This window comes from Oncorhynchus keta, chromosome 31, assembly GCF_023373465.1.
Source record: "Oncorhynchus keta strain PuntledgeMale-10-30-2019 chromosome 31, Oket_V2, whole genome shotgun sequence".
NCBI classification, from domain to species: Eukaryota; Metazoa; Chordata; class Actinopteri; order Salmoniformes; family Salmonidae; genus Oncorhynchus; species Oncorhynchus keta.
In genome coordinates this window covers 4945688-4961094 of record NC_068451.1, presented here as the reverse complement: position 1 = coordinate 4961094, position 15407 = coordinate 4945688, and the positions used below count along the sequence as shown (strand labels likewise).

At 43.7% G+C, this 15407-nt stretch overlaps 2 protein-coding genes across 2 annotated transcripts; one reads left to right on the top strand and one right to left on the bottom strand.

Annotated features, from left to right (window-relative positions):
- The first annotated feature begins 126 nt into the window (after positions 1–126).
- LOC118364231 (keratinocyte differentiation factor 1-like) lies at positions 127–8083 on the top strand. Its single transcript, XM_035745588.2, has 4 exons — positions 127–642; positions 1391–2508; positions 2875–2952; positions 5687–8083. Exons 2-4 carry the CDS (start codon positions 1410–1412, stop codon positions 5776–5778), a joined length of 1269 nt encoding a protein of 422 aa, XP_035601481.1. The 5' UTR covers positions 127–642; positions 1391–1409; the 3' UTR covers positions 5779–8083.
- Positions 8084–12701: 4618 nt separating this feature from the next.
- Positions 12702–14497, bottom strand: LOC118364113 (nuclear receptor subfamily 0 group B member 2-like). Its single transcript, XM_035745346.2, has 2 exons — positions 13772–14497; positions 12702–13468 (listed from the first exon to the last, which is right to left on the bottom strand). The coding sequence occupies exons 1-2, from the start codon at positions 14301–14303 to the stop codon at positions 13227–13229; spliced, it is 774 nt and encodes a 257-aa protein (XP_035601239.1). The 5' UTR covers positions 14304–14497; the 3' UTR covers positions 12702–13226.
- Positions 14498–15407: the final 910 nt, after the last annotated feature.

Below are 15407 nucleotides of genomic sequence, written 5' to 3'. Positions count from 1 at the left end.
AGTTGAGTTTGAGGGCGGAGTGATTCTTATTGTGGGCAATGGAATGGGTGGAGTAAAAGGCCAGCAACACTCTATTATTCAGAGCGCCATGAAAAGAAAGCATATATAGCCTACATTCCACAGACCCTACAGAGTATTCCCTACAATATTTTTTTTTTACTGTGGCATCTATAATAGTTTGTTTTACACGCCAATAATATTCCATATACAGTGATTTGCATTGGGGGTATTTGGCGTGTTGCAAATGTCACTTAAATATTTATATTGTTCATGTGAAGGCAATTATTCGGTTATTGACATGTTCTACTTTTACGCGGGGGACTTTTATTTTGAACATTTCAGATCGTCATGTCTTCCCTCTGGGTGGGTGTTGTAGAATTTGGATTTACCTGTAGCCGCAGGTAATAACCTACACGGGCAGACGAAGGAACAGAACACTGTGGAATTTACCAAAAGAAGCTTAGGGTTGGTAGGTAGTTATATGTCTTGGAATCGGCTGACTTTGTTGTGAAGAAAACACAGGTGGAGAGTTGAGAAACAGATACACACAAACTCGACTCAAAGGAAGAACGTTTTCCTTACGGACTTCCGTAATTTTATCGGCGTCAAGAGTTGCCAAAAGTAACCCAAGCGATTTATGCGGTAAGTTGACTTTTCAAATGTTTACCGTACGAAGAAGCGTATCTCTAATTTCGAACAAGCTTAACTCTAGCCCGACATAAAGTGACCTTATAGATGAGGTGTTTGTTTTTTGAAAAGTCATATTTAACGAACTTTCCAATTTCTTTATTAACCTACAAAGGTAGCATACCTGGGTAGCCTACGCGATCAAAACAGACCGAGTGCACGCACGGAAAATGTATCCAAAACAAAGCCGTTGTGACAATTCCACAAGCCGAATTGATACGCGATGTAGATTGATTGACTTGAAATATATCAGAATTTGACTTTTTCCTATGGCATGCTCTCCAATTGCATGATTAAAGCATGTATCAGCAAAGTAGCCTACAACAATTAACTATGGGCTGTATCTCAAAATACAGTATTAGTTCAATGTTTGGCGTCAATAGTCTACTTGTTGCAACAGGAAATGATTCATGTGACTGTGACTGGCAAAAGAGATGATTAGTAAGCATAATAATTACTGTGTTTAGATATTTATTTAACTCTGCAAGTCAGTTAAGAACACATTCTTATGTTCAATGACAGCCTAGGAACCGTGGGTTAACTGCCTTGTTCAGGGGCAGAACGACAGATTTGTACCTTGTCAGCTCGGGATTTGAACTTGCAACCTTCCGGTTACTAGTCCAACACTAACCACTAGGCTACCCTGCTGCCCCAGATATGACTATAAAGTGTTTATATTTCATTGTTCCCATCATATTGAAAGGTCCCGGGTGCTTTGAGCCATGCCTGGCCACAGCACAGGGGCTCCTCAGAAGTCCCGCCACGACAAACAGCGCAGGGGACACAGCACCAGGGCTGACGGCTACAAGCAGGGCCGCACCATCTCTAGAGACAGTACTGCCAGCCAAGAGCCCTACAAGGACCCCCATGTCGACCACAATACACGGGAACAGTATAATGGTGACCACACCCGTCACTCTGAGGGCCAGCAAGGCCGCAGGGGAACCCCCCCAACTCGACGCGTCAGCGGGCGGGGGTCAGTGACACTGGGGTTCATCCCTGGCTCAGCGGACTCACCCCAGAGCTCAAATGCATGTGGCTCCTGTGCCTCTATGGGCTGGAGTGGCTGCAAGGCTCTCCTCTGCTGTGTCCTCACCTGTGGCTTCTGTGGCAGCCGGGATCTCTGTCTGCCTGTCAACAACGAGAGCTCCACAGACCACCCCGGAAAGGCTGACTCTGAGCAGCCCCACCCCCCCAACGGCGTGGCCGTGTCCAACCCCACCTGCGGCATCCCTCTGGAGCCCAGCATGAAGCCAGCCAAGCAGTCCTCCAAGCTGCCTCCCAGTGACAGCTTCCGCTACAAGGATGTCCGCATCGGGGGCCAGACGGTGGTCTATCCCACGTCGTCGGGCCCCAAGCGGACGCGTCCTGGCGGCAAGGGCGACAGCCAGCGTCCCGTCAGCAACACCAGCACCATCTACTCCCGGGAGGACCTGGATCTGGACGACCTGAGCGATAGCGGCACGGACATTGACTCGCTCATCACTAAGAAGCTTCTAGAGCTCTACGCGCTGCACCAGATCGACCAACTGGCCAAGTGCACGTCGGACTCGTCGTTCTCAAGGAAGACCAATGAGATCAGCGAGCTGATCTGCAGCATTGCTCAGGACTACAACCTGGAGCAGCGGGAGGCAGAGTGCAGGCTGGTGCACGGCGTCATCCGCATCAGCACGCGCAAAGGCAAGAAGAACAAAAACTCCAATTCCCAGGCCCAGGAGCCAGTGCACCAGCAGCCGCGAGCAAACGGAAGGAACGACCGAGGGACCCTCCTTCCTGACAGTGGCAATGAAACAATGACGTACACCTTTAACAGCAGTGAGAGTAAGAGGGTTACCACATTCATCATACATTCAAAATAACTAGTGCATTTCAGGTATTGAGAGTCTTGAGAGAATAAGGGTGATAAAGTTTTGTCTTTCAATTTAAGTCAGAAAATCCAATAATGAAGTCTTTGAATTACAACAATGAATTACTTTCCCATTTAACCACCCACTTTTCCCCTATTCTTACTTCACATGTTTGTTGCAAACCAAAACTATAATCATAGTCTCCATAGATGACTCTGCTGAAATGCTTTTGGTGCGCTAGTGTTTGTTGTCTCATCTCTTCGGTATCATTGAGTCTCCATTTTCTATTCATTCATATACATCTATGTTTGAGTAACTCTACATTGTATTTTTACCACAGTGGAGCCTGAGGTGAAAGTGTCGGAGCTGACACGGTCGGACGAACTAGCCAGGAAGATGAGGCACTACAGTGGAATAAGTAAGTACTTCTGAATATGAATTCTCAAAGTCTCACAGTAAGAGGGCTGATATAGGGTCAGTTTAGTATTTTTTTTTACATCATAATGAATGAGATTTCTAGGACATGGGGTACCTGATTCTTGATCAGCACTCTGAGATGCTTTTAGAAAACGTGCCGTAGTCTAGCTAGTCTAGGCCAAACCTGCTCGTACGGTAACATTGTTTGCCACTTATTTTACAGTACTTAGATTACTACTATATCAAGACCATGTACTTCCCTATACCATAGATGGTGTACTGTATAAGATACAGTGCATTCGGAAAGTATTCAGACCCCTTCCCTTTTTCCACATTTTGTTACGTTACAGCCTTAATCGATTATGGAATAAATACAATGTTTTTCCTCATCAATCTACACACAATACCCCATAATGACAAAGCAGAAACATGTTTTTAGAAATGTATTAAAACAAAAAAACGGATACCTTATTGACACAAGTATTCCGACCGTTTGCTACTTGACTCTAAATTTAGCTGAGGTGCATCCTGTTTCCATGGATCATTCCTGAGATGTTTCTACAACTTGATTGTAGTCCACCTGTGGATATGATTTGGAAAGGCACACACCTCTATATAAGGACCCACAGTTGAAATGTGCATGTCAGAGCAAAAACCACTGCATGAGTTGGAAGAACTCTCCCTAGAGCTTGCATGGTCAGGAAGGTGACCAGAAAGACGATGGTCACTCTGACAGAGCTCCAGAGGGACAACCATCTCTTCAATACTCCACCTATCAGGCCTTTTATGGTAGAGTGGCCAGTCCTCAGTAAAAGGCACATGACAGCCCTTCTTGGCGTTTGCCAAAAGGCACCTAAAGGACTGACCATGAGAAACAAGATTCTCTGGTCTGATGAAACCAAGAATGAACTCTTTGGCCTGAATGCCAAGAGTCCCATCTGGAGGAAACCTGGCACCATCCCTACGGTGAAGCATGGTGGTGGCAACATCATGCTGTGGGTTTGATTTTCAGTGCAGGGACTGGGAGACTAGTCAGGATCGAGGGAAAGATGAAGGGAGCAAAGTACAGAGAGATCCTTAATGAAAACCTCAGGAACTCAGGAACTCCGACTGGGGCAACGGTTCACCTTCCAACAGGACAACAACCCTAAGCACACAGCCAAGACACCGCAGGAGTGGCTTCGGGACAAGTCTCAATGTCCTTGAGTGGTTCAGCCAGAGTCCAGACTTGAACCCGATCGAACATCTCTGGAGTGACCTGAAAATAGCTGTGCAGCTACGCTCCCCATCCAACCTGACAGAGCTTGAGAGGATCTGCAGAGAAGAATGGCACATCTGTATTTTGAGATTTTCTCCCAATCTTGCAGTGTCATACCCTAAAAGACTTGAGGCTGTAATTGCTACCAAAGATGCATCAACACAGTACTGAGTAAAGGGTCTGAATACTTATTGTAAATGTGATATTTCTCTTTATGAATTAGCAAACATTTCTAAAAACCTGCTTGTTTTGTCATTATGGAGTATTGTGTTTAGATTTGAGGGGAGAAAAAAAATATATTTGATCAGTTTTTGAATAAGGCTGTAATGTAACAAAGTGGAAAAATTCAAGGGGTCTGAGTACTTTCCGAATGCACTGTATATCTCGAATCTGAGCCAGCATCTATTTACAGTGTGGTGGGTTCTGTAGCATTTCAATGTAATTGTTCTAAACTGGAAATAATCTCCCATATCTGATCCAATACATGTTTTCAGAACAATAACACATTGTTTCCTTGTTGGGGTTCATGGAATGGTTATCTTTACTTGTCCTGGGCAGTGTTCATTTAGGTACCAAACGGACAAAAACGGACTGGAACAGGGAAGGACTAGCTCAACTTGTTACAAATGCTCATTTTCCATTGCAAAAGGTTTTAAAACGTTTCTAGCTGCGTGCCCTAATGAATCTAACCCTGGGTTCTATGCGGCAGGCAGCAGAGGAAGTAGGCCTAACCTCTGGGTTGACTGTTCTGGTAAGTCTATGGTCAACGTAGTGCCCAGTGCAGCTGCAGGCGTTTTCTAACCTCTCTGATCACCAGTGGCATACCGTGCGTTGACATGACTCCTGGAGAATAAAAGCCTTCGCATTCCTCCTTTTTCCATGTGCTGTTTTCTCTTGGCTATTATACCACCTCCCCCTCTCTGCCACCTTATACACCCCTTGCATCCAATCTCAGTTCCCTCATTTGCTCAGGGTAGGTAGTGTATGTCGTCCCCTCAGGCAGCGTATCAGGTGACATTAAATGCCTGCCACATAATGGTCAACGGTTTATTCTGGAATTTGGGGAGTAACCCTGATTACAGCTTTTTTTGTTATACGGTAGTGAGAATAGAAGGTGAGGGGCGGGAGTCTTGTTACAGCGCCTTTTGAATGGAGGGACATTGTGGTGTTGTCACACCATATGCATCTGTGGGAGTGTGCCAGGATATCATCTGTCAGAATGTCATTTTCTATTTCTATTTGATGAAGGGCCAGTTTGCTGGACACAGATTTTAAGGCTAGTCCTGGAAATAAAAATGCTCAATGGAGAATATGTAGCTTTTAGATCCAGAACTAGGCTTAATCAGTGTCCAGGAAACCGGTATCGTGTGGTTCAGAAACCATTTAAAGTGGTAACTTCAACTATTGCTATACCTTGTAGTCTCTGTCCATTCCAATGCTGGCTGGTAAATGTTTCTCTCTATTCTGGCCCTCCTAGATGACTCCTCCAGCTCAGCTGCAGCCTACTCTCACTACCAGCATGACACAGAGACTGACTCGTCAGGGGCCCCATTGCTGCACGTCCTCTGAACGTCATGACAAGGTCAACACAACGTCCAGGGCACAACATTCTCACGGGCCTCAACCGAAGTGGGGCCGGCTGTTGTGTGATGGTGGGAAATGTTTGTTGATCAGCCTATTGTTCCTCCAACACTGTCATGCTTCCCTGGAACTGTAGTAGAAGGCCATCTATAGAGACAGAGAGGATCTTACGTGTGGGACTATTGAAGCCATCTCTTCACTCTGGTGTGGAATCAGCATGTCCTTCCAAACCATGGAACCGTGAGTGAAGCCTGCTTGCAATGGGGAAGGGAGAGATGGTGGCACCACTCTACGGGTGCACAATTGGCACATATCTGAACATCTGAAAAACAAGGGGATTTTTTTTAAATATTTTTTTTTAACGGGAAAACTATGGACTTTTTTGTATTTGCATGCTATGTTGTAAGTTTTTATACCACTTATGTTGTTGCCTTACCACTCCAAGCAGAGACACTAAAACCACCCCATGCCATTTTAACTCCGTTCTCAGTAAAGTGACTGATTCTAATGCCTAACTGTCCCTGTTTAAGTGTGCATGTGACAGCATTTGGTCACTTTTTAAACAAAAAAAGTCAATCTATGGGTACATTTTTATAAAAATAATAAAAGGAATGAATCCTCTTGCCTGTTTATGCCAACTTGCTACTGTTTAATTAAACTGTTTATCTAATATATGATAACTATATTAACTTAAATCTAATACAGTATGCTTATTGTTTCGGTATGTACATTGGATTGCATCCTAACTTGAGATCGAGCTCCATTGACACCTGTGTTTAACTCAAGTCAAGTATTGGATTCGGGCCATTGAGTCTTGAAAATTGCTATGTGCTGCTTATGTTTATGCACATATGTCTATTATTGAGGAAGACTTGGGATTTTGTGTTTTTGCTGTTGGGCTAGTCTCTCTCTGTCATTTGATCAGATTTCTGTTAATGGTCAGCTATGCAGCAGAAGGGGCAAAAAGAGCTAGTGTAGGCTTTACGTTTGGAAGAGGCCTGTACTGGTTGTTTATTGTCAAGCTTTCAATCATTCCTTCCCATGTAATGTGTTAACTTATATTATTTCAGCACTAACTACTCCTGCACACTTGTTTTGCCTGCTCACCCTGTCACAGCAACATGCCTCTGCAACGTTGTCGGGCTACCTTATCAGTACCTCTGTATTTCTCCCCATCTCTCATTACTGTTGTCATCCTCTCCCCCGGTCAGTGTGTTGTCAGCCTATTTCCGCCCTCAGAGAAAAAGGAGGAACTCGTTTGACTGGTTTTTCACAAAAGGATCTAAAATCCTGCCGTCTGTCCTGAGTAGTTCATCGCAGAGGGGAGCATTATCAAGAAAATGAACCTGCTTTTGAGAATGAATCAGTCGCAAAGCTCTGTGGGGTTTTGTTCCTGTTTTCCCTGGCTCTGCCCCCTCTGCATTCCAGTTCTACCTGTGTGAGGTGTCATGAAATTATAGTTATTTCACAACTAACACCTCATGCCAGGTCACATGACCGTATACATACCTTCTCTAAACCGATTGGCACAGAGAATGTATCTTTTCATGGACGTTGACACATTTCAATAAGCATACAAAATTCCCAAGTTGTCCGTGGATAACGGATTTGTGTCATTGAGTTTATCATCTTGATGTCTGCCTGATTATGTTTGGAAGAATTGAATTGTGTTAGAAACATTAACCTAATGAAGGTTACATCCGAATCCTGCTTGTCCTGGTGTCAGTTTAAATGACCACCACAGGAGGGAGCAGCATACCACAATAACTGAAAATTGTTGCCCTGCTCCAGCTTAAAGGGGTAATGCACCTGCTGATTTCGGCCTTGTTTTTTGGCTTGCTCCTCAAGAAATGGTGGCGGACGTGACTGAAGCCAAACGCGAGTTGGTTATGATGTGTGGTTGGATATGGGTGTTTCTTGGTTGTGTGGTTGGATATGGGTGTTTCTTGGTTGTGTGGTTGGATATGGGTGTTTCTTGGTTGTGTGGTTGGATATGGGTGTTTCTTGGGTCTGCCCTTGCTACACCAAGACACACCTATCTGTCAGAACCTTGCCCGCAGCTGTTTCTCCTCACGCAATCACCAACAAAACCTCCAGCAGGTTGAGTTTAATAAATACAGGCAGATGTATGGTGAGACACCGGAGGAAGCTTTGGATAGGTCAGTAGCATACAGAGTAATATGAGAAGAATGCAATTGCTGAATATATGTCGACATATTCTAAACTAAGTGTTTTGATAACTTTCATATGTATTAACAGGTTCATGTTGAATAAACGACATAATTCCACAGAAGCAGTGTTCTGCTGATGTAAGTGTGCATCATTTGTTGACATTCCCAGCCGATACAGGTATTGTGCCTATTGACAATTTTGTCTGGTGGTAATTGGAGCTGTCTTGGCAGACATGTCGGAGTGGTTATACCTTCCTGTGTGGTATCCCATATACAACAGGAGTTCCCTGATCCTGGTGCAGAATACACAGGGTATGCGTATGCCAGGTCTCGCCTGTACATGTACGTCAGTCCAATCATCTTGGAAGTTTCCATGTGCTGGCTCCATACATGTTTCCGCTAACGCATACACACACAGTCACTTCTATTACCAATGTGTTGTGAAATGTAATGTCGTGTTTGTAATTGTATCTAACTGCCTTAATTTTGATGGACCCCAGAAAGAGTAGCTGTTGCTTTGGCAGGAACTAATGGAGATCCATAATAAGTACAAATGGCAGTTAGGTCATATCTGACATAACTCAATATTAGGAAGGTTCCTAATGTTTGGTACTTGTATACTTAGTGTCTATATTATTATTATTGTTTCATTCACTTATTTTTGACCTGCACTGTTGCAATTACATGTGACTAGAAAATGCTTCTAATCTAAACAAATAAATAAAAGAAGTGAGGCTGGGGGTGAGGTCTTTGTTAGAGGTCCTGGGTTCGAGCTTCGGTATGAGCCGAATCAAGAGGAAGTGGTACTCGCTAAGCAGGCTGCATGACGTCCTTTCTTATGACGCCAAACCCATTGCTGGTGTGTGTGGCCAAAGAGCTCTATTTTCAGGCTAAACAATAAATGTAAACGCCTGGAGTTTGCTAAACGACATTGGCACTTGGATTGGAACCTGTGCTATGCTCAGATGACATGAAAATAGAGCTCCGTGGCCACGCACACCAGTAGTGGATTTGGCATTGAGGGAAAGATGCATATGCAGAAAATGACCCCATAACTACTGTAAAATATGGCGGTGGATCTTCAATGGTTTTTTTGTTGCTATTTTGCTTCCACTGCTCCTGGGGCCCTTTTATGGTCAACGGCATCACAAACTTTACTTAGTACCAGGACATTTCTGCTAATATCTGGTTGCCTCTGCCTCTGCAGGAGGCTGGAACTTGGCAGCAAGTGGATCTCCCAGCAAGAAAATAACCCCAAGCACATATCAAAATACACAAAGATGAATTGACCACAAAATCAACATTTGGCAATAGCCATCTCAGCCCCCAGACTTGAACCCCATTGAAAGCCTGGAGTGATTTTACGCCTAGGGCTCAGGAAGCTACATGAACTTAACTTTGTATAAAATCATACATTGATGTCAATGAAATATTTGATTTTGTATCATAGGATTTGGACCTCAGTGTGTAAAATTACACTGAACAAAAACATAAACGCAACATGTAAAGTGTTGGGCCCATGTTTCATGAGCTGAAATAAAATATCCTAGAAATGTTCCATACGGACAAAAAGCTTATCTCAAATTGTGTGCAGAAATTTGTTTACATCCCTGTTAGGGAGCATTTCTCCTTTGCCAAGATAATCCATCCACCTGACAGGTGTAGCATATCAAGAAGCTGATTAAACAGCATGATCATTACACAGGTGCGCCTTGTGCTGGGGACAATAAAAGGCCACCCTAAAATGTGCCGTTTTGTCAGACAACATGATGTCACAGATGTCTCAAGTTTTGAGGGAGTGTGCAATTGGCATGCTGACTGCAGGAAGGTCCACCAGAGCTGTTGCCAGAGAAACTAATGCTAATTTATCCACCATATGTCGTTTTATAGAATCTGGCAGTAAGTCCAACAGGCTTCACAACCGCAGACCACATGTAACCACGCCAGTCCAGGACCTCCACATCCCGCTTCTTCACCTGCCGGATGGTCTGAGACCAGCCACCCGGACACCTGATGAAATTGTGGCTTTGCACAGCTGAAGAATTTCTGCACAAACGGTCAAAAACCTTCTCAGGGAAGCTCATCTCCATCTTCGTCGTCCTCACCAGGGTTTTGACCTGACTACAGTTTGGCGTTGTAACCGACTTCAGTGGGAAAATGCTCACCTTCAATGGCCAATGGCACGCTGGAGAGTTGTGCTCTTCATGGATGAATCCCGGTTTGAACTGTACCTGGCAGATGGCAGACAGTGTGTATAGCATCGGGTGGGCAAGGGGTTTGCTGATGTCAATGTTGTGAACTTTTTTTTAAGGTATCTGTGACCAACAGATGTATATCTGTATTCCCAGTCATGTGAAATCCATACATTAGGGCTTAATTAATTTATTTCAATTGACTGATTTCCTAAAAAGAACTGTATCTCTTTGAAATTCTTGCATGTTGCATGTATGTGTTTGTTCAGTGTATATTGTGGAAAACCTTGTAGTACCTCAACCTTGTCGTGCTCAGGTTTTAATAGTCAAAAGTTGCCTTGAGTCCATATCATTTGTTTAATAGATCCCTCTCTTGCATTAGGAGAAATCTGCAAGCCTAAATCCTCAAAAACGCATTGAGCAGGATCCACACAATGGATGGCATGAAGATCAGACTCAAATAAGTAAGGTTTGAAATATGCCACTGCCCACCATCCAAGAGCTGCTGAAATTACAGCTGTGATAAGTCCATAGAGCACAATGCATTTATGTGGTTTGTGTTTAGTCAGTTTAGTTCACATTGGTCAAAGCAAAAGAGTAAGTTCACGTGCCAACCTCTAATTAGAAGACATCAGGGGGCTGTAGAGAGAGACTTGTGGTACAACTACACTCAAAGTGCACAGAAAGGTCATGGGCGGAGATAAACGTCACGTACTGTATTTCTGAAGGAGCTACTGAGGGGCTTTGGATATAGTGGAGCACCCAATATCGCTCCCTTCTTCTCCAGTGTGGGAGGTAAGGTCAGCCTGCAATGTGCCACTTTGTATCCTAAAGGTGATTGTTCCTCAACTAAGTGGCTGTTCCACAGAGCTGGATCTCAGAGCATTATTGAAGTGGACTCATATTGGAAGATCAGTGTTGAGAATACAGAAAGAGTAGAGATGCTGAGTGTGGGGCTTGGATGTGCTCTGGTTGTTCGTAATATCAAAGCTGAGGATGCTGGACGCTACACCGGTCAACATTATGCTACGGAATATGGCCCAAAATATGGGGGTGGTCTGGTTGATCTTTCTGTCCTTTTGATCTCTTCATCGACACCAGCGCAGATCTAAAGCCTCTCCCGAACCTTCCTTGACTTCACCCCAACATTCTCAGACCAAAGTACTCTCTCTGTGATGTCAATCGGCTGCATAGGGCTCTGTGTGGCACTGCCCTTAATGGTTGTCATAGTCGGTGTTTACACCAAAATGAGGGACCTCCAAAAAGCAGAGTTTTTTTTTCAGGCATGGAGGCGACAGAGCACCAGGTCTTGGGCTGATGTCCTGCTCCTCCTCACTCTCAGTTCTCTCCTAAAGATGCCGTATTCTCTACTGTCAATGTATTGATTGTGTTAAGTCCTTTACTGATGTTGTTACTTTTACTGTTAGCTACATTAAATGATGTTTGGAAGATTTGAACATGCATTTATTATACATATATTTGAGATGTTTTCTGGAGACACATCCCTCGGCTCCAAAGCCTTTTTCTTGGTTTCGACAGGGTTTTGCTATCTGTGAATTGCTCTGTAAAAATGTCCATACTCATTTGTGAATACAAAGGAATAAAATGATGTGTAATATATCTTTGAGATCTGATACATCTGTCTTTATTGCAGCGTAAATAAACACTCTGTACTGTGTATTCAAAGAGCAGTAAGAAACGTATTTTTTCGATAACACTGTACTTGGAATATTTTCACTTATATATATTTTTTTTTGTGAAAAGTTGTTCAAATGTCCAGTCTAGGGAAACTAAATTACAACCTAATGTTAGACGGTGTGACGCTCGACACATGTTGAGATTGTATTCTTTATTTAAGATATACAGAACACCGTGACATTTTTCGTTCAAGCCCGACCTTGGCTTCGTTAGGCTGAAAATATTATTCCTCCTCATATCGGATTGGTATGATAAGGAGAGTGACTGTTATAGACTGTTGAGACAGTCACTATGCGCTTCCGTTGAGGCTGTCTGTCGTTGCTGCGTTGAGCCACTCGTCAGAGGAGAGAGGCAGCAAGATGACGGAACAGGGCACCCAGCTGGTAAACCACCTTCCAAAGTGCCCTCTGTACCAGTGAGGTAATACAGATAAAACTTGCTGTGGCTTGGGGTCAAACACAATATGAATCGACAGGAACTGGAGCAGGAAGATGGAGACTTGCGGAGCACTCTCACACTACTGTGATAGCCTTGTCTAGGTATGAAAACATCACTGATGCTCCACACCACTCATTCCCAATTCCCAACACAGATTCCCTCTAACCCAATGATTAGGGGGGGAGAATGTGGGCTTCGAATTCTGCACATATTATTCCAGTGCCCTGCTTATTAGTAGTTACTTTAGAAGAGATATGTTTAAATTGAGCTTGTAGAGCTCCTTGAATGGCAATGCCAGCTGTAATATAGACCTCTTGAACAGGAGACGTTTAATCTACTGTGGCTTGGCTAATGGTGTTTGTATTCTTGTCTCGCTAACCGTATTCCAAATTGTAAAGACATAACCCAATAATTGTAATAAAAATATATTTATAAAAAATATTACATTATTCATGCAAACATACACAAAACAAACAATGTATCTAAACGGTATTCTGCAAAATATACATGATTGTAAGGAATGTGTATTGTAGACTGTAGTGTAGTCTGATATAACCAGTAAAATGTCTGTTATAACTACCAACCATTGTGACTTCAATTTTCTACCAAAAATGTTGCTAATATACAGTAAATGTTGCTAATTCATAGTTGGATGTAAACAATAGCAAACTGTTCTCATATTTTCCAGAGAAAAAAATCATTTTCCTATTTGGTCAGACATTTATTACTGGGAATAAAGAATACACATTTATTTTGTTTCCCCTTATAACGAGCTCTTATTTGTCAATCTCTTCACCACATGACCAGACACCCCCAACTCAGTCCCGGGGGCTCAATATCCCTCACAGTGGGAGCCCAAACCCCTCAAGCTTAAGCTTCAACTTTATTGTCCCAGCGGGAAATTATATCAGGTCTCTGTATATCAGCCTTACAGTAGCTACCTGCTGAAGAGCATATCGACCAGGAAGTCCAGTAGATCTGCTTGGCCAATGACAGGGCGGAAGAAGAGCTCGGTGATGAGGTTGGGTGTGATGGTCTTGAGCATGGAGGCCGCGAGCAGGATACGAGCGAAGCGGCTTCGGTCCGCGGGGTGGAGTGGTTGGACCACCTCCCTCAGAGCATGCTGGGCCTCCTGCTGTAAGCCCTCCACGAATAGAGCTGCCGTCAGGTCTTTCACATCTGTTGAGGAGGACAGAAATGTATCATGAGTGGACAAGCTACGTTTTATACACAGTGGTACAGTGCAGTACTGTTCCGTTATATATGACATTGCAATTGATTTTTGTAAACCTAGTGGTCAGCTGGAGTCATTGAAAGTATTTTATGTTTTGTTGCGTGTGTTCAGCCTTAACAAGTCATGTTTGAATTCTGTATGTAGGGAGGTTTATTAGATCATCAAGCAGCTGTGGGGAGGTAAAATCCCTACCGAACAAACACTTCCATTGACTGGTTGAAATGTTGAAGCTTTAAGGCAAACCTCACCTGGGTTAAATATCATGGTGCCCTTGAGGTATGCGTACTCCTTTGGACTTAAATCCAGACTCCAGAACTTTTTGAGGCATGACTTGAGTTTGTTCACACCAGCCAATGTGGGCTGCTCTCTTTCCGTCCCTGAGCTCTCTTGAGAATTCATGAGGATTCTTTTCAGCATGCTATCGGCAGGGGTGTCGACGACGTCAAAGTTCATGCCTTCCTGGGCCAGACCCAAAATAAAGAGTGGCGCCCAGCAACTTTGGAGGAGCGATAGTTGATCGCTTGTTGGGAGTTGGTTGAAAGCAGGTAAGTTCTTCATAAAGTGAATTGTTTTCACCAGCACTCCCGACGCCTCTTGGCAAATGTCTGCTGGACTTTTCAAGCACACTGTCCGTCGCATCTCGCAGTTGCATCTATGAGGTATCAAGTTGTAGTTCGGGTTGTTGTGGCTTGACTTGACATTTTCTCGATTGAGGATGTTGTAAAGGATAGCATTTGACTGCCTAACATGGTAATCTGTACATTGACATACGTTATCCATTTTGATGAGATACAGAACAAACTCTCAAAAACAAAATGAAAAGCTGAAATACATTCAAATGCTCTTGTCCTACCAAGACAGGCTCTTGTTGAGGTGGTGTGTGGTTGTGCGGATGCCTTACACCATGCTTCTACTTATAAGGCCAACCCACTGAGCTAAACTTGTGCACCTTGACCTGTCAATACTCCCTCGGCGAAAAAAACAAAGAGCCCCTAAAGAGCAGACAACTCGACTGACGGCGTCCCCTAAAGAGCAGATAAGGTATTCTTATTGAAAACCAATGGATATCCATATTGGGCGGGGTAAACCTAATCTGTGTGACTCTGTCATTACCCCAGGCTGTACCAAGCTACCAAGGACTGTGGGAGTACTCAAGCACACTGTATATAGCTTTCTGCTCAAAACCAGCTCACACCTAAGTTGGACACGAGCCAATATAAGCAGGTAAGGGAGCACTGACCTGTCAGCTGAGTCCTTGAGAGATGTACCCAACCTTTAGTTTAGTTCAGACTTACAAATATACCAAAAACAGTTGGCCTGCATAACCGAATGGATTTGTTGACTAAAAAGGACGTTACATTACATCTTACATTGAACAAAAGCTTACAAATTCGTTTTATACAATGTCAGGAATGGCAGACGGAATAATAGTGAAACAGAGTGGAATTTAGTGTGGATTTGGAAGCTACAGCCATTCTGCCCTAAACTCTGATCCCAGTCATGTGTCCCCACCGTATATTCCACACTGACTCAGAAGCCTGTCTCACCAATAATGTGTTTTCTGGGAAAATCTGGCCAGCAGACCCAAACTAATAGCAGACCCCGACCAAACCAATACACAACCTTTTGAGACCCACACCAAGATCCAAACTCTTGAGACTGAAATCCAGACCAGGTGTATCGAGAGCCTGACAAGCCCAAAATCAGTTCAAATGTGGAATTAACAAGATCCAGAACGAGACCAAGAGTAAGACCAATCTGAAGGAGTCCCATCCGGTTTCCACAAAAAGCAAGGTGCCCTGACACTTTTGTGTTGTGTCACTACTTTTAGTCACATAACTCTGCCAAGAGATATCTTGACCACACGAGTTGAGAGACTAACTA